We start from the raw sequence: 23782 nt of genomic DNA, 5'->3' as shown, positions 1-23782 counted from the left end.
TATTAAAGATGAGGCGTAATACGCCAGGGCTTATATGGGGCTGGTATTATTCCTATAGGTAATTTTTTCTATTTCCACTGGGATTAATTACAAATCTGCATCATCGTCAATTCCCAGTATACACCAGTCAGGTGTATGATCTAATTTACGGCCTTCCAGTAAAATGATACTTCTAATTTATATTTTCCCCACATTTTCTACATACAGTGCCTTGCGAAAATATTGGGCCCCCTTGAATTTTTCAACCTTTTCCCACATTTCAGGCTTCAAACATAAAGATAAAAAATGTAATGTTATGATGAAGAATCAACAACAAGTGGGACACAATTGTGAAGTAGAACAAAATTTATTGCTTGTTTTAAACTTTTTTAAAAAATAAACAACTGAAAATTGGGGCGTGCAATATTATTCATCCCCTTTACTTTCAGTGCAGCAAACTCACTCCAGAAGTTCATTGAGGATCTCTGAATGATCCAATGTTGTCCTAAATTACTGATGATGATAAATATAAGCCCCTGTGTGTAATCAAGTCTCCGTATAAATGCACCTGCTCTGTGATAGTCTCAGTATTCTGTTTAAAGCGCAGAGCGCATCATGAAGACCAAGGAACACAACAGGCAGGTCCGTGATACTGTTGTGGAGAAGTTTAAAGCCGGATTTAGTACAAAAAGATTTCCAAAACTTTAAACATCCCAAGGAGCACTGTGCAAGCGATCATATTGAAATGGAAGGAGTATCATACCACTGCAAATCTACCAAGACCCGGCCGTCCATCCAAACTTTCATCTCAAACAAGGAGAAGACTGATCAGAGATGCAGCCAAGAGGCCCATGATCACTCTGGATGAACTGGAGAGATCTACAGCTGAGGTGGGAGAGTGTCCATAGGACAACAATCAGTCGTACACTGCACAAATCTGGCCTTTACAGAAGAGTGGCAAGGAGAAAGCCATTTCTCAAAGATATCCATAAAAAGTGTTGTTTAAAGTTTACCACAAGCCACCTGGGAGACACCAAACATATGGAAGAAGGTGCTCTGGTCAGATGAAACAAAATCAAACTATTTGGGCACAATACCAAACGATATGTTTGACGTAAATGCAACACAGCTCATCACCCTGAACACACCATCCCCACTGTCAAACATGGTGGTGGCAGCATTATGGTTTGGACCTGCTTTAATTCAGCAGGGATAGGGAAGATGGTTAAAATTGATGAGAAGGAGAATGGAGTCAAATACAGGACTATTTTTGAAGAAAACCTGTCGGAGTCTGCAAAAGACCTGAGACTGGGAAGGAGATTTGTCTTCCAACAAGGCAATGATCCCAAACATAAAGCAAAATCTACAATGGAATGGTTCACAAATAAATGTATCCAGGTGTTAGAATGGCCAAGTCACAGTCCAGACCTGAACCCAATCGAGAATCCGTGGAAAGAGCTGAAAACTGCTGTTCACAAACGCCTCCATCCAACCTCACTCAGCTCCAGCTGTTTGCAAAGGAAGAATGGGCAAGAATTTCAGTCTCTCGATGTGCAAAACTGATAGTCACATACCCCGAGCGACTGCAGCTGTAATCGCAGCAAAAGGTGGCGCTACAAAGTATTAACTTAAAGGGGCCGAATAATATTGCATGCCCAAATTTTCAGTTATTTATTTTTAAAAAAAGTTTAAAATAAGCAAAAAATTTCGTTCAACTTCACAATTGTGTCCACTTGTTGTTGATTCTTCACCAGAACATTAACCTGTTTATCTTTATGTTTGAAGCCTGAAATGTGGGAAAAGGTTGAAAAATTCAAAGGTGCAGAATACTTTCGCAAGGGACTGTATGTTCGAATTTTTTTGAATGGTACACTCCTTTTTCTCAAGACTAAGGGCGGCTTTGCACGTTGCGAAATTGCACGTGCGATGTCGGTGGGGTCAAATCGAAAGTGACGCACATCCGGCGTCGCAGTCGATATCGCAACGTGTAAAACCTTTTTGATGCGATCAACGAGCGCAAAAGCGTCGTTATCGTATCATCGCTGCAGCCTCTGACATTTCCATAATGCCGGTGCAGCGACAGGTACGATGTTGTTCCTCGCTCCTGCGGCAGCACACATCGCTGTGTGTGAAGCCGCAGGAGCGAGGAACTTCAACTTACCTGCCGCCGGCTGCAATGAGAAGGACGGAGGTGGGCGGGATGTTTACATCCTGCTCATCTCCGCCCCTCCGCTTCAATTGGCCGCCTGCCGTGTGACGTCACTGTGACGCCGCACGACCCACCCCCTAAGGAAGGAGGCGGGTCGCCGGCCAGAGGGACGTCGCACGGCAGGTATGTGCATGTAAAGCTGCCGTAGCGATAATAATCGCTACGGCAGCTTTCACTAGATATCGAACGTGCGACGGGGGCGGGACTATCGTTGCAGCATCGGTAACACATTGTTACCGATGTTGCAACGTGCAAAGCCCGCCTAAGGCCCCAATTCAATAAGAATGTCACTTTGTACACCAGTCTTGATAAGGGGCATGCTGGAATAATTACTTTTGTGCATTTCATAATGAAATTGGCTCACTCTATCAGTGTCGTGCACCTCACCACAAATGGTACCCCAATCAGGGACTGGACAGAGTAATATTTGCTGCATAAGATAAGTCTCCACCTTTGATGAATTTGTAGCACAGGTGTTGCCATACCCTGTCTCACTCCGGACTCTCTTAAGCTCTGCTCAATTTTTTGGAAATGCCCCAAATTGACATGAAAACTCCTAAAGTCACAACATTTTTCTGTAATTTCACATTGACATTGAACAGTATGGTAGGGACTGCGTTGAGCTGTTAGTGAGGGATTCTAGCTCGCAACACCCTCTATCCAGTGTCACTCTCTGGAGTTTGCCAGCGGATGAGCAGCTCAAGAAGAGGATCCGCAGCACTGCAGGAGTCAGAGGAGGAAAGGATGGGAAGAAAGTAGACAGCTGAGACAGATTTCTAGAAAGGGACTGTAGAAAAAATAATGTCAACATAGGCAAAGTAAAGACATGAAGTTACTGTTTAGCCCTACACTAGGGATGAGCGAACTTAAAGGTAGGGGTTCATAGCAGATGTCCACGATTCAAACTCAAATGCAGACTTTTAAAAAAAAGTCTGTGTCTGCGTTCGGGTGCTGTCTGTATGCTAATAAAGTTTATTGAAACGCAATCAAGAAACATGGAAAAAATGCCAGTGCGCTGCTGTGAACAATAAAGAAAAAAAAATGATGTGGGCTCTCTCCTATTTTTGATAACCAGACCATATAAGGCAGACAACTGGGCTGCAACCCTTAGCTGTATGCTTTACTTTGGGTGGTTATAAATAATAGAGGGGACTCTACGTCGGTGTTTTAAAATGATTTAATTATATAATTTAAAAAATGGCATGGGGTCCCCCTATTTCTCATAACCAGCCAAGGTAAAGCAGACAGCTGGGGGCTGGTATTATCAGGCTGGAAAGGCCCATGATTATTTGGCCACTCTAAAAATAGCAGCCCGCAGCCTCTCCTAAAGTGGCGCATCCATTAGATGGAGCTTTGCACTGTTCGTCCCAATTTTTTGGGGGTGATACCAGCTGTGAATTGACAGCTGGCATCAAACCAGGGGGTTAGTAATGGATAGATGACTGTCAGACACTCCCACTACTAACCCAGCAAGTATAGAGTTAAAAAAAAAACCACACATGAAAAAATAGTTTATTTGAAGAAAGACTCCCACACACTACCTTGTTCATCATTTTTTCAAATGACAACAGAGGACTCCCAGACGCCTCACATATATTTCCGAATTTTCAAAGAGAAGAAAGAGGGACACATATTGCTGCATGTTATGAAATTTTTTTATTTTAGTTTAAAATTAGCCAAGTTTTTCACATGTGCCCACACAGAAATATTGCAAAGGCCATTACTTTTCCTACACATTATGGTAATGCTTACATGGCTCCCCACAGTCCCCCAAACACACCATAATCCCCACACAGCATGATGGCTCCACACTCTCCCACTCAGTATGATGCCAGCAAAGCCCCAGCAAACAGTATGATGCCCCCGCAGTACCTTCTCTCACACACAGCATGATACCCTCACAGTACATTCCCTCCAAAAGTATGATGACCCCTCTCAGCCTCTCACACACATAATGATCTCTTCATAGACTTCACCAAGTAGGTTGTTCCTACAGCTCCCCATAAACAATATGATGCCTTCATTGCCCTCCACAGTATTGAAGTGGCCAGCCAGGGAGGCCTCTGCCTCTGTAGTCGTGGCAGCACTATGGTGCAGGCACATCCCTGGCTTCATCACTTCCTTAGAGTTAAAACAATGTGTGTCAGTGTCTTCGTTCTCCATTACACAAAAAGACTTCAGGCAGGAGTTGAATGCAATAAAAGAGAACATTTATTCAGCACAGTCCAATAATCCGAACAGCAGACAGCAAAGAAACAGGCAGTTGTAGACTCTTTCAGTGGAGCTGGGGACACCCTGACCAAACGCCACCTCGGGTGGGGATATGCCCTCCGTACTCTACTTCCTTCGGGCGCCCACTATTCAGCCAAGCATACACCGGACCCACACCGGCAGAATAGGCTCTGAGGTTGCGTCCACCTCCTTATCTCCGGTGTCCCGTGCTGTTTCGCTCACACTCTGCCCAAGTGCACACACTGCTGTCCCGGATCTCTCAGCTCGACAGACACTCCGGTAAAAACCACTCCGGTCAGCGGATCACGGCAATATTAGTGGAGCTGGGGACACTCTGACCAAACGTCACCTCGGGTGGGGATATGCCCTCCGTACTCTACTTCCTTCGGGCACCCACTATTCAGCCAAGCATACACCGGACCCACACCGGCAGAATAGGCTCTGAGGTTACGTCCACCTCCTCCTCCTCTGGTGTCCCTTGATGTTCCGCTCACACAATCGCACTTGCCGCTGCAGATGCTCGCACTCCGCTGACCCGGATCTCTCTCACACACATTCAGACCTCGCCTAGATATCCGGCCGACTCCTCCTCCCCGGTGGCAACAGCCGTCCCACCCGGCCACTAGGGGGTGCCCTAACACATCACATAAAAACATAAAATTCAACACTTTTAATAATCACAATGCCGGGTAACTATGTTAAACTAGTAGGGGGTAGGCCCACCCACTACATGCCTCCCCTCTTAAAAATCCGAGCCTCCCGGCAAGGCTCTAAACTTTAAACATATTAGCACATAAAAACCTTCTGGGTCGGTCCTCAACAGCGGCACCAGTTCAGTGGCGCTCCCGGTCTTTAGGGACGCTTAATGGCGCAACAGCGCTCCCGGTCTCTGGATAGCGCCCGGAGGCTTCAATAGCGCTCCCGGTCTTTGCTGGAGGTGCCCGGAGGCTTCAATAGCGCTCCCGGTCTTAGATGTGCGCCCGGAGGCTTCAATAGCGCTCCCGGTCTTTGCTGGAGGGCAACAGGCCCGTAAAACTTTTCAACAAAAGCAACTTTCTGCCGGTTTACAACAATTCCGGTCTTCACAGGTGCTGGAGCGAACAGCTTACTCTGGGGGCCAGGCTCTCTTCCATTCTTCCGCTTGAGCCTGGATATAGGCTCCCAGAGATTGTCCTGGCTGGCGGCGGATCCGCCTGAAAGACACCGGAGCGTAGCACGGCTCCTCCGGCACAGCTGCTGCAGCACCTCTTGGCGGTGATGGCGTCTCTGCCCGGGACGGTGGTGGTGCGGCGGGCGACGCGTCCAGCATGAAAACTGGTCTGTTGTTGACATTTTGCGTCACCGCCACCACGGTTGGAAGCCTCTCCGGATCGAGGGCTGGCTCTGCCTCTGTTTCCGGGGCAGCCGTCGGTACGCGCCGGGGTTGAGGAGGCGCGGCCGGTCTGGTACGGCTCTGTCGTCGCTCTTGCTGCTCCTCCCACGCAATCTCCTCCTGCCACTGCTCCGCTTCCCGGGTGGTGGGCATGCGGGAAACACACACCGCAAACAGACCGCGGCTACCTTTGTCCGGCAAGAAGCTGACTTTCTCGCCCGGCCACAGGGTATGAAGTCGCTTGGGGAGTCCTTCTACGTCCAGGTGAACTCGGTTGTAGAAGTAGTCATCCCCGGTCTCTACTTCACGGATGAATCCATACCCCTCCTGCTGGTTGAATTTAACAACCACCCCGGTCACAAACTGCTGGGCCAGATCCTCTCCACCGGGACCGGACAGCATTTCCCGGACTATGGTCTCAGCCAGGAGCCGTTCCCGGACGGGATCAGGCTTCGGGGGCGGAACACTGGGGCGCGCCTTCTCCGGCGGGGCGATGACTGGGTCCCAGAAAAAGCCCAGGTGATCCTCCTCTAGACGCCCGGCTAACTCCTCGGCCGACTCCGGCGCCGGGACAAATGGTGTGGCGGCGGCGTTAAGCTGCGGGGTGTCCCAAGGGAAAACAGCAACCCCCGGACGGCTTGGCATGGGCGGGGTAGCATAGGTCGCCTTCACTTCTGTAATGGTGCTCCCGGTTTGAGCGTCCCATGAGGTCTTCCAAGAGACCTTGTCCGGTCTTGTAGAGCCTCCCGGCCCAATGGGGAGATCCGCTATCGCGGCCTCGTTAGCAGGGGCGAACCGGGGTCGGCCTCGGCCAAGACTGATGAGGGCCATAGTCGTCGCCAACTCCGCAGGTTGCCCAAAGTTCTCCATCTCGGTTCTCAACGGAATCACGGGTAATGGCGGTGGTGTCGACGCTGAGACTGGAGGAAGTGGAGGCGGGTCTTCGTTTCCCGCTCTTGAACAAACTCCACCCCCAGCCTTGCGCATCATCTCGACTCCTCCGCTGAGGTACTTCTTTTTCCTTTTCTTCGTCTTTAATGCCCTGGAGCTGGCGCCTCCCCTCTTTGGGCGGAGTACTCTGTCCTTTTTCTTCGGCGCCGGCCAGCCCCAGGCTCTTCTTTTGGCGCCAATTTTCCGCGCCTTCTCTTCCTCACAGATAACGGCCTCCTTACCGCCATCTTGTACCCGGTCCAACGCTACGGGTACTAGGTTCTCTTCCCACCACGGGACTGGGAATCTTCTTTCATAGTCCGAATTCCGTGCTTCAGGCACTACTTGGTCTTCAGACTCCTGGTTCTCCGGCAAGGGACTCGTATCCTGCCGACTACGCCACATGAAGTGGCCAGCCAGGGAGGCCTCTGCCTCTGTAGTCGTGGCAGCACTATGGTGCAGGCACATCCCTGGCTTCATCACTTCCTTAGAGTTAAAACAATGTGTGTCAGTGTCTTCGTTCTCCATTACACAAAAAGACTTCAGGCAGGAGTTGAATGCAATAAAAGAGAACATTTATTCAGCACAGTCCAATAATCCGAACAGCAGACAGCAAAGAAACAGGCAGTTGTAGACTCTTTCAGTGGAGCTGGGGACACCCTGACCAAACGCCACCTCGGGTGGGGATATGCCCTCCGTACTCTACTTCCTTCGGGCGCCCACTATTCAGCCAAGCATACACCGGACCCACACCGGCAGAATAGGCTCTGAGGTTGCGTCCACCTCCTTATCTCCGGTGTCCCGTGCTGTTTCGCTCACACTCTGCCCAAGTGCACACACTGCTGTCCCGGATCTCTCAGCTCGACAGACACTCCGGTAAAAACCACTCCGGTCAGCGGATCACGGCAATATTAGTGGAGCTGGGGACACTCTGACCAAACGTCACCTCGGGTGGGGATATGCCCTCCGTACTCTATTTCCTTCGGGCACCCACTATTCAGCCAAGCATACACCGGACCCACACCGGCAGAATAGGCTCTGAGGTTACGTCCACCTCCTCCTCCTCTGGTGTCCCTTGATGTTCCGCTCACACAATCGCACTTGCCGCTGCAGATGCTCGCACTCCGCTGACCCGGATCTCTCTCACACACATTCAGACCTCGCCTAGATATCCGGCCGACTCCTCCTCCCCGGTGGCAACAGCCGTCCCACCCGGCCACTAGGGGGTGCCCTAACACATCACATAAAAACATAAAATTCAACACTTTTAATAATCACAATGCCGGGTAACTATGTTAAACTAGTAGGGGGTAGGCCCACCCACTACAGTATGATTACCCCAAAGCCCTCTCATACATAGTATGATGCCCTCACAGTACCTTCACACAGTAGAAAGCCTCCATAGCCCCCTCCCATACATAGAATAATTCTTCATTCAGAATCCTATGCACAGTACAATTGCCCCATAGCACCAAACGCACAAGATTAATATCCTACAGCTCCTAACAAAGTAGGATACCACCACAGAGTTCCACACATTAGGATGTCCTCTCATAAGAAACGATGCCCTGACATCCCTGCAGTCACAGTATGATACACTCATATACCCCGCACACATTCTCCTCACACAGTATGATGCCCACACACACACACACACACACACAGAATATGATGCACCCATGGCCTCCCCCCACCTAGTTTGTTGGCTATATGCTGTGTTCACCCACGCCTTGTCTGTCTCTTGCGTCTCAACTCCACTACCTAGCCATGAGACCTAAGAATATCACTTGAGCTAAATGTCCTGGCAGGACCTTCTGTCTCTACATGGTAGACTGAACGGTGGAGTTGGGATCTGATGAATTCCTGCTCCACCGTTATATTCATCTGTATCTGTGTGCTTAGGACACAGAAATAACTGAAGCTGGTACACATCCACAACCTGCCGGGACAGCGGGACATCTTCTCAAATCGAAATAATCCTGCATGGAGCCAAGACGGTTAGCAGGTATGCCAAAACAGGTTGTGCAGTCCTTTACAAGGAAAAGGGACACAAGTCAAAATCCAAGGGATTCTCTTGGTTACCATATCACATAAAAGTAGACAGCATCCAAGGGGTATCCTCCATTCAAACAAACAAGAAACGTTTCACCCTACATTTGGGTTTTATCAAGCATGTATGGTCACATTCTCCCATTGACATTCAACTCTTCTCTTAAATAACGAGCCATATTTTAAACTATTATAACCCTTTTGAGCCCAATACATTTTTGTTATTTTTTCCCAAGAAGTGTGATTCTATTCCATATTACTGAGGCCATTTTTCGAGCAGCTCCAAGAACTTCTTTGTTCCTCAGGCTATAAACGAATGGGTTTAACATCGGGACGACGGCCACATAAAAAATTGAGAGAATATTGTCTAGTTCCATAGAATCTTCAGACTCAGGTTTCAAGTATGTGAAGATACTTGGCCCAAAGAATAATAAGACAGTAATAAGGTGAGATGAGCAGCTAGAAAAAGCCTTAAGCTGTCCTTTAGAGGATCGAATCTTTAAAATTGTGAAGATAATTCTTACATACGACATCAAAATAAACATAAAACTAAGAAGCACGATAAAAACATCTTCCAGGGAAATTATAATTTTCATAGTTTTTGTGTCACTGGAAGAGAGTGCCATTAATGGTAATATCTCACAAAAGAAATGGTTGATCGTGTGAGAGGAGCAGAATGATAATGCAGATGTCAATAAGGAAAACATTATGGAATTCATGGCACTTAAAATCACGTAGGAAGCGGCTAGAATAAAACAAACTTTCCACGTCATGATCAAAGAATAATGTAGAGGAGAACAAATCGCCACATAACGATCATATGCCATAGAGGTAAGAATGTAAAGCTCAGAATCAGCACAGAAGAGGAAGAAGGTAAGCTGAATCATACAGTTATGGAAGGAGATCGTCTTGTCTTCTGTTAAAATGGTGGCCAACATCTTTGGTAGAATATTAGAGACATAGATGACATCAACAGAAGAAAGATTACACAAGAAGAAATACATGGGGGTGTGAAGATGGGGAGTAACACAGACGAGAGCAATGATAATCAGATTTCCCACCACTGCTAGAAAATACATGAATAAAAACCCGGTAAATATAAGAATTTCATTAATTCTGGAGGTGGAGAACGGGGTCATGTAGAATTCAGTCACCGTACCGATTTCACAGTTATTCATATTGAGTTTCTGGGATAGAAGGAGATAAAACAGATTCTAGTGATGATGGTGGAACCAAAAGTCTGTGTTTCTTCAGAGACAAAGATAATCTCAAATCAATCTAATAATCTCTCAAGGAATGATTGCGCAAAATCGGAATGTTATGATATACGTACTTATGTCTACATCTTTGATTTTGAGCTTTATTATTACTAAAACAATAAGAAAATCAAGTTGTTTTTTTTTAAGTGGTAACTGCAGGTGATATGTAGTAGTTAGCTGTGACCTTGATATAATAAATGTACCCAGAGGGTTGGCTGGTGAAACAGGCTAAAGAGAATTTAGTTCTGTAGCAGGGTTCCAGGTGTGTGGATGGTGCTTGGTAATTTGGGCCCATCGGGGAACCTGGAGGTATCCTCCATGTGTCCGGAGCCTATGAACAGGCTTAGTGTAGCCATCTGAAGCAGCGTTTGGTGCTATGATCTGGTAACCATGGATGATCACGAAAAATCCCATTAATCAGGAAAAAACAAAACCACAAGAGTAGTTGGAAACTGAGCTGACCCCAATGCCCTATCTATCAGACAACACTAGAAGTAGCAGTGGGATGTTCCTAACACACCTAGACACCTCGTCACTGCCTGAGAAACGTCCTACACCTCAAAGATAGAAATGAGGAATCCTAACTTGCCTTGGAACAGTCCCCAAAGAAATAACCAGCCCCTGACATGCAACAACGGTGATATAAGAAAATACAATACCTAGATAGAAAATATATATCAGCAAAGGTGAGGCCCGACTTACTAGATAGTACAGGACAGATAACTGATTGCAGCCAGCAAAAAACCCTGCAAAAAATACCAATCTTCTGATAAAAAAATATACTGAGCCCTCATGGACTCTCCCCCACTATATCAGGTACTCTTGTGCTAGACACTTTTAACAGAACTGCAGATATAATGGGAAGAAACAAAATCACACAACAAATAATATTCTAAAGTGCAAATAATCCAAACATGAACAGAGAGCAAGCTCCTTTCTTGCTGGAGGGACTGCCCTGCTCACAAAAGCAGAAAGACAGATTGTCACATACAAGAAACCAAGCACAGAACCAAATGGAATATGCAGAAACACTCTTAAGTGCAAATCCAGCAATTAAGCACAGAAACAGTAAACTTATCTGGAGTTTATTCAGGCACCAAATAAATGGGAAAAACAGAAGGGAAAACTCCCAGCCATCTTTAGAAGCAGGCAGGTAGATATAGAGAAAAGAACAAAAACCGCTCACCACTGCAGAGACAAGCCTGAATATATCCTCCTGTTAATGTCCTTTAGTCCGGCACGAATTACAGCAGCAAGCTGAGAAGGTAATGGAACAGAACAATGGAAAAGATCCAGCTGGACTCCAAGGGGATGAATAAAAATGCTTCTTTATTTGTAACTTGGTTAAAAATAAATATCCATATTCCAAATGAAAACACCGGCTTGTGCACACTGATGAATGGCAGATGTATACCACAACGCGTTTCGGCGGACAGCCTTCCTCAGGTCATAGTCAGTACAACACAAAGGATATTTATAAATGTTATTCCTAAGCAGCGGACGAACCCACATGTTCTCAATGAATTAATTAAATAGGGGAGTATACGCTGCTCAGGCAAAATCACATGTTCATAAAAAAACAGAAAATACAGAAATAGACCATGAAGTATTTATCCAACCATATGTTACACAAATATTCATCTAGATAGAACACAGAAAAATTAATAATTATAGATCATTCAGTTTGTATTTAGGTACATGTACTCTATATATGAGTATTTATGCATTTTTTTTCTCCCTTTCTTTAGAAAATGGACATGAAAATCATTAAATACACTAAAACCTCTGTTATATAAACACATTATAGGAACCCCGATATACATAAAAAACATTTCCCAAAAATATATGAAAAAATTCCAAAAACATCAATAACATAAAATCAAATCATGTCTGCTATTTAGTCCCTTGGGGAGGCGAGTATCCAATATAAAAATCCACCGAGTTTCATGATTGAGTAACTTTCTCCTATAATCACCTCCTCTCGATGGTTTAAAAACCCTTACTATACCTTTAAATTTAAATGCTGTCAGATCACCTTTGTGAACTGTGGCAAAATGTCTGGATACCGCAGAGATACCAATTGCATTAACATTTATTGAGTCGGATATGTGTTTACGTATACGTTTTTTAAGGGGCCCCACTGTGCAGCCTACGTACTGGATCTGACACTGTTCACACTCTATCAGATACACCACATGGTCTATTACAGTTAATGAACGTGTCAATTTTGAAACTGTTGCTATTGTAAAAAGATACAAAAGTATCACTTTTACTGACAAAGGTGCAGCATTTACATTTGGCGGCACCGCACCTGAAAAAACCTTTGAGTTCCAGCCACGTGGCAGATCTGACAGGCCGTGCGGAGACAAATGTGCTGGGAGACAGAATGTTCTGCAAAGTGGGGGCTTTTCTGGCAACAAATCTGACTGTGTTCTTATTCATAATCTCCTTCAGTCTCAGATCTTGGTTCAGCAGAGGTATTTTTTTATAATATTTTTTATACTATCAAATTGATCACTAAATTGTGTAGAGAAGGTAATAAAATGATTATCATTGTCCTTCTGTTTAAATTTTTCGGCAAGAAGGTCTGCTCTATCAACTATATGCTCAGCTCTGTCTAACACCCACCCCGGGTAATCTCGTGATCTAAGTCTGTCTTTAACCCTTTGTGCCGCTTTCTTGTATATCATAGTATCATAGTTTTTAAGGTTGAAGGGAGACTCTAAGTCCATCTAGTTCAACCTGTAGCCTAACATGTTGATCCAGAGGAAGGCAAAAAAACCCCCAATGTGGCAAACAAGTTCCAATGGGGAAAAATTTCCTTCCTGACTCCACATACGGCAATCAGACTAGTTCCCTGGATCAATACCCTGTCATAAAATCTAATATACATAACTGGTAATATTACATTTTTCAAGAAAGGCGTCCAGGCTCTGCTTAAATGTTAGTAGTGAATCACTCATTACAACATCATGCGGCAGAGAGCTCCATAGTCTCACTGCTCGTACAGTAAAGAATCCTCGTCTGTGATTATGATTAAACCTTCTTTCCTCAAGACGTAGCGGATGCCCCCGTGTTCCAGTCGCAGGCCTAGGTGTAAAAAGATCTTTGGAAAGGTCTCTGTACTGTCCCCTCATATATTTATACATTGTGATTAGATCCCCTCTAAGCCTTCGTTTTTCCAAACTAAATAACCCCAAGTTTAATAACCTGTCTTGGTATTGCAGCCCACCCATTCCTCTAATAATCTTGGTGGCTCTTCTCTGCACCCTCTCCAGTTCAGCTATGTCCTTCTTATATATCGGTGACCAGAATTGTACACAGTATTCTAAGTGCGGTCGCACTAGTGACTTGTACAGAGGTAGAACTATATTTTTTTCATGAACACTTCTACCTCTTTTAATACATCCCATTATTTTATTAGCCCTGGCAGCAGCTGCCTGACACTGTCCACTAAAGTGAAGTTTACCATCCCCCCATACACCCAAGTCTTTTTCTGTGCCTGTTTTACCCAGTGTTCTACAATTAAGTACATAATCATAAATGTTATTTCCTCTACCCAAGTGCATGACCTTACATTTATCTACATTAAACTTCAATTGCCACTTCTCAGCCCAATCCTCCAATTTACATAAATCTCCCTGTAATATAAACTTATCCTCCTCTGTATTGATTACCCTGCAGAGTTTAGTATCATCTGCAAATATTGATATTCTACTCCGCATGCCCCCAACAAGGTCATTTATAAATATGTTGAAAAGAAGCGGGCCCAATACTGACCCCTGTGGTACCCCACTATGAACTGAGACCCAGTCCGAGTACGTACCATTAATAACCACCCTTTGTTTCCTATCACTGAGCCAGTTTTTAACCCAGTTACACATATTTTCCCCTATCCCCATTATTCTCATTTTATGTAGTAACCTTTTGTGTGGTGTGGCGCCCCTGACCTGGTCAGGCACCACTGAGTACTGCACCCATGCTGGGGACAGTACAAAACAGGTAATCCAGAAGGCTGACCGAGGTGTGACTACACAGGCGCATAGTGATCAGGTCTCACACATGTACCTTTGGGGGGACCCCTGGGGATCCCAGGAGGGGGCGAAGCCTCCATCTCCACTCGAGGGGTGTGGTAGAGAGCCTGGTTGCTAGGTGACGTAGGCAAGAATAGGAGAGGAGGGAAGAGTGAGCCGAAGACAGTTGAGTGGTGAAGTTCAGGGAGAGCAGAAGCAGACCCTGTAGCTCTACACAATTCTGACAACGTACGCGCAGTGACTACCGACGGGGGAGATCGGTCACCTGGTAGTGCTGCCCGAAATCCACCCACGACTAAAGAGAGAGCAACGGAGTGGAGAGTAAGGAGACTGTCAGGGAGATACCAGGCCCAAACGGGTAGCAGGTCCCAGTGCAGGGATAGATCCACCTGTCCTTTGCCAAACCTGCATGAGGGGGCACTTTACACCCCCAAGACAACACCACAGAGTCCGCAGCCACGTAGCAAAGTGAGGGCCCATAGCTCACAGGAGGCAAGCAGCCGGAGTGATCTGGTCCAGGCTACAAGCAAACGGGCCAAAAGGAAGGGGAGAGAGGCACCAGCAACTTCCCTGGGCGACCCCAGCAGGGCTTCAAGCAGGGGTTACCCCAAAACACAAAGGGCTAAGGAAGGCGAGTCGGTAGCCACCCTCATCAGTCAGCCTGAAGGACACCTGGTTCCAGCCTGGTTCATCCCAGCTACGCCCTGGTTACTCACCCTGCCACCATCAGTGAGTAAAACCCCTGAAAGACATCCTGCTTGTGCGTGTGAGTCATTCTGCGACTTGTAGTTCCACACACCTACACGGGGCCCTGGGGCATGCCTCACTCTCAGGAGGCTATTACACCTGACTGCACCCACTATCGGCCCCAGGCACCCCTAACCTGCAGTGGCGGTCTCCACTGACCGCAATTCTGAGAGTGGCGTCACGACAATCAAAATAGAGGATTTCCTACCTGTGACAAGATCCAGCCGCGTGGAGTCCCTGAAGGTAATGCACAGCTGCACCGACACCGCACCTCGGGGCCCCACATTTCTGGCGTCACGAACAGGATAAGGACTAGACCTGTTCAGACAGGTGACCATGTGCCTGGGCGGTCCGCTTGAAAAATTGGAAGCGCCGCCATATTGCCACCATGAAAAGCGCGCTGAAAAACAACAGCAGCCCGCGCTGGGAGAAGTTACCGCCCACGAAGAGGTGTGGCTACCCAGAGATCCCCTGCAGAGTCCTGGTCTCGCAAGTGATGAGAGCGGAGGCGTTCAGGGACGTCGGGAAGGAAAGGGAGCCAGAAGCCTGCTGCTGGAAAAGGCAGAGCAGAGACTGATAAGCCTGCTGTTGGGAGAAGAGTTCAAGGCAGTGAAGGAACTGGCACTGAGGCTGCAAGGAAGAGTCGGAGGCCTGCTGCTGAGAAAAGATCTGCAGAGCAGCGACGACGTGGTGAAGATGGCGTCTGAAGATAGGAGCCCAGAGCCGGGTTCCGCTGCCTGGTGGTCCTGGGAGCTTGCCCAGTTCAGTAACCGACTGGAAGCGAGGATCGTGCAGCAGATCCGAGAGGGACGTGCGGAGCTGCAGGAGATGGCTGCGGCGGTTCAGGCCTACGAGAGGGGAACCGCACGACGGGTGCCAGACCGAGCGGCGACGACTCAGGCCCCGATGATGCTACCGATGGGTGAGTCCTGTGTTGCCCCTGCCAGCGCGAGTGCCCCGACCCCTGCTGCCATGCCTGCGGTCCCTGGAGAGATGCCCGGCGCGGCGGCGCTGACCCAGGCCGCCGCCAAGTCAGGTGCGGTCCGCCAAGCCCAGACCGCTGCAGCGATGCCCAGCCCGGCCCGCCAAGAACCGGCCTGCATAGATCCCATCGCAGCTGCGACGCCAATCCAGGCCGCCGCAGCGATGCCCTGCCCGGCCCGACAAGATCCGGTCCCTGCAGCGACGCCAATCCAGGCCGTCGCAGCGATGCCCTGCTCGGCCCGCCAAGTCCAGGCCGCTGCCACGCCAGGCTCAGCCCGCCAAGGCAAGACTGTACAATTATCTACCCCGGCCTGCAAGGCCAGAGCAGACATCACTCCCCAGCCCAAGGAAGTCCCTACTGGGAAGTCCATGCTGGGGAGGACCCCGAATACTGGAAGCTGAAGGCAGATCTAGAGGCCCACTTCCCAAAGGAGATGGTGGACCGGTATCTGCTTCCCCCGTACACCCACAGGAAGACTCCTGCAACATCCACGCCAAAGAGTCCACCGCCCTGGCCTGCTGATGAACATCCATCCCTAGCGCTGCCACAAGAGGAGTGCTCAGAAGAACTAAGGGGGAGGGGAGGCCAGAAAGCTGAGAAGCTGACCTCAGAGCCGTCAGCAGCGGATGCAGCACCAGTCCAAGAGCCAGAGATGCTGCCGTACTCCCGCTGGGATGAAGAGGGCCCGACCTCCTCCGCTGAAGAAGATCTGTCCAAATACATCACCTGGGAGCCTGCAAGCGGTGAGGTGGCAGTCAGGCAGGACCCAGCCCGCAGGACACGGCGCCGCAGTAGGACAAGGGATCCACCTGCACAGCAGTCTCCCGAGGAGAAGGACGAGGTCACGGCCAGAGACTTAGAGGAAAAGCGGTCCTTGAGAAGAGCCAAATCCCAGGTCAGAGGCCCACTTTGTCGAGGAGTTGTAGAAGACTTCAGTCTAAGGTCTGGATATGGCTTTATAGTAGCACCTGGTGTAAAGGAGGGCATCTTTGTGAACAGAAGGGATGTAAGAGCACATTTACCTAGAGGACATCCAGGAAGAAACCTACAGATAGGAGACCCGGTAGAATTCACCAAACACCAAGGAGAACGCGGATGGTACGCACTAGATGTCACACCATGCCCCAGAAATCTCTACAGTAAACCTGCTATCTCAACAACAGAAGATGAAGATAGAGATACAGAACAAGAGAAAGAAACAGACGACGGAAACACAGAAAATGTCAGGTGCCAAAGCCCAATAGGCAAAAGCCCTGGTGGAACGGAGTAGAGAAAAGTAAAGAAAAGTACAGCAGTTTGAAAAGTTTTGCAAGGTTTACATGTTCAAGAAATGCGCCCACATGAACTAATGTGAGAAACCTCTTTTTGCACTTTAACCCATGAACCTTAAGGCTATGAACTGGCTATAGCCACAAACTCTCGCAGTGTACATAGTTACCCCAGAGGTACAACCACTACCAGGGAGCACGCCTGTTTATGGGGCCTGGCTCTCCACCACAAAGAGGGTACCTGGTCGGCACCAACTGTGGAGGCCGCCTCTACATCCTGCTAGAAGAGGCTGAAGGCGCGGCTCCACCAGGCCAGGTATACCCTGAAACCACCAGACCATGAAAGCCGCCTCTACATCCTGCCAGAAGTGGCTGAAGGCGCGGCCAACGGGAGAGGCAGATGGGAGGAAAGGTCTGGGGAAACGGATGGCCCAGACCTGGTTACCAAAAGAAACCGGTGACCTGCCTCCTGAGAGGGTTTTGGGTGGGTTAACGGACTTGTGGGTGGAGGGTGGTGATGTATGGTACCTGGTGGTTTTAAAATGTTTTACTGTTTTATGCATTTTAAAATGTTGTCTTGCAGCCCGAGGACGTGCTGGTGATAACTAAGGGGGAATGTGGCGCCTCTGACCTGGTCAGGCACCACTGAGTACTGCACCCATGCTGGGGACAGTACAAAACAGGTAATCCAGAAGGCTGACCGAGGTGTGACTACACAGGCGCATAGTGATCAGGTCTCACACATGTACCTTTGGGAGGACCCCTGGGGATCCCAGGAGGGGGCGAAGCCTCCATCTCCACTCGAGGGGTGTGGTAGAGAGCCTGGTTGCTAGGTGACGTAGGCAAGAATAGGAGAGGAGGGAAGAGTGAGCCGAAGACAGTTGAGTGGTGAAGTTCAGGGAGAGCAGAAGCAGACCCTGTAGCTCTACACAATTCTGACAACGTACGCGCAGTGACTACCAACGGGGGAGATCGGTCACCTGGTAGTGCTGCCCGAAATCCACCCACGACTAAAGAGAGAGCAACGGAGTGGAGAGTAAGGAGACTGTCAGGGAGATACCAGGCCCAAACGGGTAGCAGGTCCCAGTGCAGGGATAGATCCACCTGTCCTTTGCCAAACCTGCATGAGGGGGCACTTTACACCCCCAAGACAACACCACAGAGTCCGCAGCCACGTAGCAAAGTGAGGGCCCATAGCTCACAGGAGGCAAGCAGCCGGAGTGATCTGGTCCAGGCTACAAGCAAACGGGCCAAAAGGAAGGGGAGAGAGGCACCAGCAACTTCCCTGGGCGACCCCAGCAGGGCTTCAAGCAGGGGTTACCCCAAAACACAAAGGGCTAAGGAAGGCGAGTCGGTAGCCACCCTCATCAGTCAGCCTGAAGGACACCTGGTTCCAGCCTGGTTCATCCCAGCTACGCCCGGGTTACTCACCCTGCCACCATCAGTGAGTAAAACCCCTGAAAGACATCCTGCTTGTGCGTGTGAGTCATTCTGCGACTTGTAGTTCCACACACCTACACGGGGCCCTGGGGCATGCCTCACTCTCAGGAGGCTATTACACCTGACTGCACCCACTATCGGCCCCAGGCACCCCTAACCTGCAGTGGCGGTCTCCACTGACCGCAATTCTGAGAGTGGCGTCACGACAATCAAAATAGAGGATTTCCTACCTGTAACAAGATCCAGCCGCGTGGAGTCCCTGAAGGTAATGCACAGCTGCACCGACACCGCACCTCGGGGCCCCACAGTGGCACCGTATCAAAAGCTTTTGAAAAGTCCATATACACAACATCCACTGCATTTCCCTGGTCCAGGCTTGAACTTACCTCTTCATAGAAGCTGATCAATTTAGTTTGACAGGATCGATCCCTCATAAACCCATATAGCTGGACTGGAGCTGTTTCTCTTAGTACGCACCAGTTCTCCCACTGGAATATTCCTCAAAACATGTTTGGGGTGACAGGATGATGCACTGAGTGTATTATTGGTGGCCAAAGGTTTTCTGAATGGGGAAATGCACACTCTATTATCTTCAATGGAGAACTCAATGTCCAAAAAATTAATTTTAGTTTTTTTTTACAGCGGAGCGGTGTTAGCTTGGGAGCGGTTTTCTCACCCTCCCTTGCTAACATTGTTATGGCGGTTTGGGATGAGAAGTTTCTCTATAGTACCCATTCACCTTTTTTTAGTGACATCCTGTAGCTGGGGAGATACATAGATGATATGATACTTATATGGAGGAGCACGGAGTCCAGAGCTGAGGAATTGTTTCTATATCTGGATAATAATGAGTTTAATTTGAAATTCACACACAATCTACATAAAACTAAAATTAATTTTTTGTACATTGAGTTCTCCATTGAAGATAATAGAGTGTGCATTTCCCCATTCAGAAAACCTTTGGCCACCAATAATACACTCAATGCATCATCCTGTCACCCCAAACATGTTTTGAGGAATATTCCAGTGGGAGAACTGGTGCGTACTAAGAGAAACAGCTCCAGCCCAGCTATATACAAGAAAGCGGCACAAAGGGTTAAAGACAGACTTAGAGCACGAGATTACCCGGGGTGGGTGTTAGACAGAGCTGAGCATATAGTTGATAGAGCAGACCTTCTTGCCGAAAAATTTAAACAGAAGGACAATGATAATCATTTTATTACCTTCTCTACACAATTTAGTGATCAATTTGATAGTATAAAAAATATTATAAAAAAATACCTCTGCTGAACCAAGATCTGAGACTGAAGGAGATTATGAATAAGAACACAGTCAGATTTGTTGCCAGAAAAGCCCCCACTTTGCAGAACATTCTGTCTCCCAGCACATTTGTCTCCGCACGGCCTGTCAGATCTGCCACGTGGCTGGAACTCAAAGGTTTTTTCAGGTGCGGTGCCGCCAAATGTAAATGCTGCACCTTTGTCAGTAAAAGTGATACTTTTGTATCTTTTTACAATAGCAACAGTTTCAAAATTGACACGTTCATTAACTGTAATAGCGACCATGTGGTGTATCTGATTGAGTGTGAACAGTGTCAGATCCAGTACGTAGGCTGCACAGTGGGGCCCCTTAAAAAACGTATACGTAAACACATATCCGACTCAATAAATGTTAATGCAATTGGTATCTCTGCGGTATCCAGACATTTTGCCACAGTTCACAAAGGTGATCTGACAGCATTTAAATTTAAAGGTATAGAAAGGGTTTTTAAACCATCGAGAGGAGGTGATTATAGGAGAAAGTTACTCAATCATGAAAGTCGGTGGATTTTTATATTGGATACTCGCCTCCCCAAGGGACTAAATAGCAGACATGATTTGATTTTATGTTATTGATGTTTTTGGAATTTTTTCATATATATTTTTGGGAAATGTTTTTTATGTATATCGGGGTTCCTATAATGTGTTTATATAACAGAGGATTTAGTGTATTTAATGATTTTCATGTCCATTTTCTAAAGAAAGGGAGAAAAAAATAAATAAAATGCATATATACTCATATATAGAGTACATGTACCTAAATACAAACTGAATGATCAATAATTATTAATTTTTCTGTGTTCTATCTAGATGAATATTTGTGTAACACATGGTTGGATAAATACTTCATGGTCTATTTCTGTATTTTCTGTTTTTTTAAGAACATGTGATTTTGCCTGAGCAGCGTATACTCCCCTATTTAATTAATTAATTGAGAACATGTGGGTTCGTCCGCTGCTTAGGAAAAACATTTATAAATATCCTTTGTGTTGTACTGACTATGACCTGAGGAAGGCGTTCCGCCGAAACGCGTTGTGGTATACATCTGCCATTCATCAGTGTGCACAAGCCGGTGTTTTCATTTGGAATATGGATATTTATTTTTAACCAAGTTACAAATAAAGAAGCCTTTTTATTCATCCCCTTGGAGTCCAGCTGGATCTTTTCCATTGTTCTGTTCCTTTAGAAGCAGGCAGGAACATTTAGCACTGGCAACCACCAGGCACTAAATTCTCTCCTAATTAAACTAGGCTGATCTGCAATATGATTTCCTGGATTCCCAATTAATTCTATCACCTGTCTGAATCACAGATTCAAACTCAGCTTCATTACCATTCCTGGCCACCAGAGGGAGCTCCACACCAGCACCACTCGGATGACTTTCACAACAGTTTGGACATGGGTAGCCACGGAGACAAGAACGGGGAAAAATAGGAAAAATAGAGGCTTAGCTCGTCCACTGGAAGGCTAATACCGAGAGCAAGAGCTAGGCGGAAGAAGTACCCCAGGGAAATGCAGCAGTAGAACTGGATAGGATTGGCCATATATGTCAAGAAGGCAAACAAACCATTCCATGTTGTTTTGTAAAGAGACTCTCTGTGTGATGTGTTGCCCTGACACGTCTATGATGGTGACTGACTGCGAGGAGGTGGAGACTCCCCTGAAAACAAAAGTAAGTGTCACACTCTCCATCCAGGGCAGATCATAAACACAGGTTCAGTCTGGTGAAGTAGAGCAGAGCCCTGTCGGCCCGGTGTTTGCTCCCCTCTACACATGCATGGGCAGAAAATAGTTGTCACAAGTGTCTCCCATCCATGAAAGACTTGTGACAGCTCCGGGATCTCAGTCTTACATTGCCCTGTGAAACTCTGTATTTTAACTGTGTGTGCTTTCTGTTGGTGCAACAAGAGTTATTGTCATTTTCCTTGTTGGTAGTGGCTAACTTGTCCAATCTCAGGTGTAGCCAGTGTGTGAGCTCTCCTATTCCCTTTAAATAGTCACATGTTCCATGACATGATGGCGGTTATAGAGAAATCACTCTGAACTGATCACCATAGAAAGTGAACATACTTGGAAGTTACTGGAGCCCAGTTGTCTTCAGCCTTGGAGTTTGGCTGCTACTTTGCTGTTTCTTGATATCCTTTTGTCTACCTTCCCCTATGTTGGATTATTTTAGTGGTGACGTCTAGTGCACTCACTGGTCTTAACACTATTTAGGGTAAGTGAAGGGACAATAAGGAACTAGGCATGTGACAGCGGCAGGGGAAGGACCTGCTTAGGGACATTAGGGAGTTAGGGTGCAGACACAAATTAGTGTCAGGTGTGACCCATCTCCCCTCTCCCTACCGTAAAGGCCTTCCTACCCCCTTTCTATCCCGTTGTAACCTCTGTGTTGTGCCATGCGCTGGCATACTCTACTCTGTACGTAACAATAGTGCAGGATCCTGGTCACTTATATCTTCCTGATACAGGTCTACATACATATTGTGTATTGTATTGTTTTCTCCTTTCATATTTTTTTCAATTGTATTTTTTTATAAAAAATTTTTGGTTATATTGGTACCTGGAAAAGTTACTGAATATTTTCCTTCACATTGTAGTTTATTTATTTTTTGTGTCTTAAATTAGGTTTACATCAGTGAGATTATTTCCACTGTGGTTAAATTGCACACACATTTTTATATCTAATATTTTCTAAAGGAAAGGGATTCAAGAATAAAAATATACCCACATTTCTTTATTACTATATTTATTACTATATTTATCCTTCCCTGCATCCTAACACCTTATTGAGGATTTATGATGATACATTTATAGATACACCAGGTGTCCTGCTTTTTTGTTTTCTTTCCCTCGTACCCGTGATATATACATATATATATTTTAATATTTAATAATAATGATGTATTAATACAATATTTGGGCTTGCATTTCGTTATTTTTCTTGGCGTATTTCCATTTGCAACAAGATGTAGAACCCCCATCGACCCGTGCATAGGCAGAAAATAGATTTTTACTCAAGTGCCAGCCAAACCACCTTTAAAGCATCACTGCAGCATATTTTTTCAGTGCTGGAGTAGCGCTTTAAATGTAATCCCTCTGCCATGTTCTTATACTCTCCGTCCAGCGACTCCATCATTTTTCGGCACCGCTCCAGTCCTGCGGTGCCATCTTGTGAGACCAACTTACTGACTGGCTAGAGGTCAGAAGTTACATCACAAGTTCTCAATACAGGTCTATGGGAGCCAGAACGATCCTCTCATAGACTTGTATTGACTTGTGACTTCCGGCGCTCCATGAAACACTACAGCATTTGGCAGGTCACAAATCGCCGAAGACCGTATGGAACAATGCTGGAAAAAGATGAAGACGGATAGGTGAGTATAAGATAGGGGACAGGGGACTTAGATTTATAGCACCACTCCACAAATGAAATAAAAAAAATGCTGGAGTGGTGCTTTAAGCCAATTTAAACACCATTAACCTCCAATTAAAGGAAATCTTTGAGCAGTTTTTTGCTTTGTAAGCTGAAAACAGCATTCTGCAAGGGTTAACACCAAGAATTCAGGGATGCCTGATTTGTCAAGGTCCAATCTGTTGTTTATTTGCTATGTTTGTTTATGAAACAGGACTTCTCATTGCTTGGACTACAATGTCATGGCAGTCCGGTTCACCCCCTCCTCTGATTCACACCTCACTGTCAAAGTACAATCTCTATAGAGAGCCTTGTGTGGGCGGTGGCAGCTCTCTCAGCTCTGCTACAAGGCTAAATCTAAAAATTCTAATTGTGTCAGAACAGCTGCACCCAGTAATCTACTGTAAGTGATACATTGTTGGATTAAGAGTTTCTTTGCCTACAACATGTTGCTCTCAGATGAGGTAGAGAAAACCTGCTGAAATATTCCCTTTAAGTACAGAGGGCAAAGCAGTATATACCTGCCACAATGCACCAAAAAAAC

The 23782-nt window shown here is 46.7% G+C and overlaps 1 protein-coding gene across 1 annotated transcript; it reads right to left on the bottom strand.

Annotated features, from left to right (window-relative positions):
- Positions 1-8992: 8992 nt before the first annotated feature.
- Positions 8993-9949, bottom strand: LOC142302762 (olfactory receptor 5AR1-like). The gene has a single exon (XM_075343873.1). The coding sequence runs from the start codon at positions 9947-9949 to the stop codon at positions 8993-8995; it is 957 nt and encodes a 318-aa protein (XP_075199988.1).
- Between the last annotated feature and the right edge of the window lie 13833 nt (positions 9950-23782).

This window comes from Anomaloglossus baeobatrachus, chromosome 4 (genome assembly GCF_048569485.1).
Source record: "Anomaloglossus baeobatrachus isolate aAnoBae1 chromosome 4, aAnoBae1.hap1, whole genome shotgun sequence".
NCBI classification, from domain to species: Eukaryota; Metazoa; Chordata; class Amphibia; order Anura; family Aromobatidae; genus Anomaloglossus; species Anomaloglossus baeobatrachus.
Note: the sequence above shows the minus strand (reverse complement) of the source record. Positions and strands in the feature narration are given on the sequence as shown.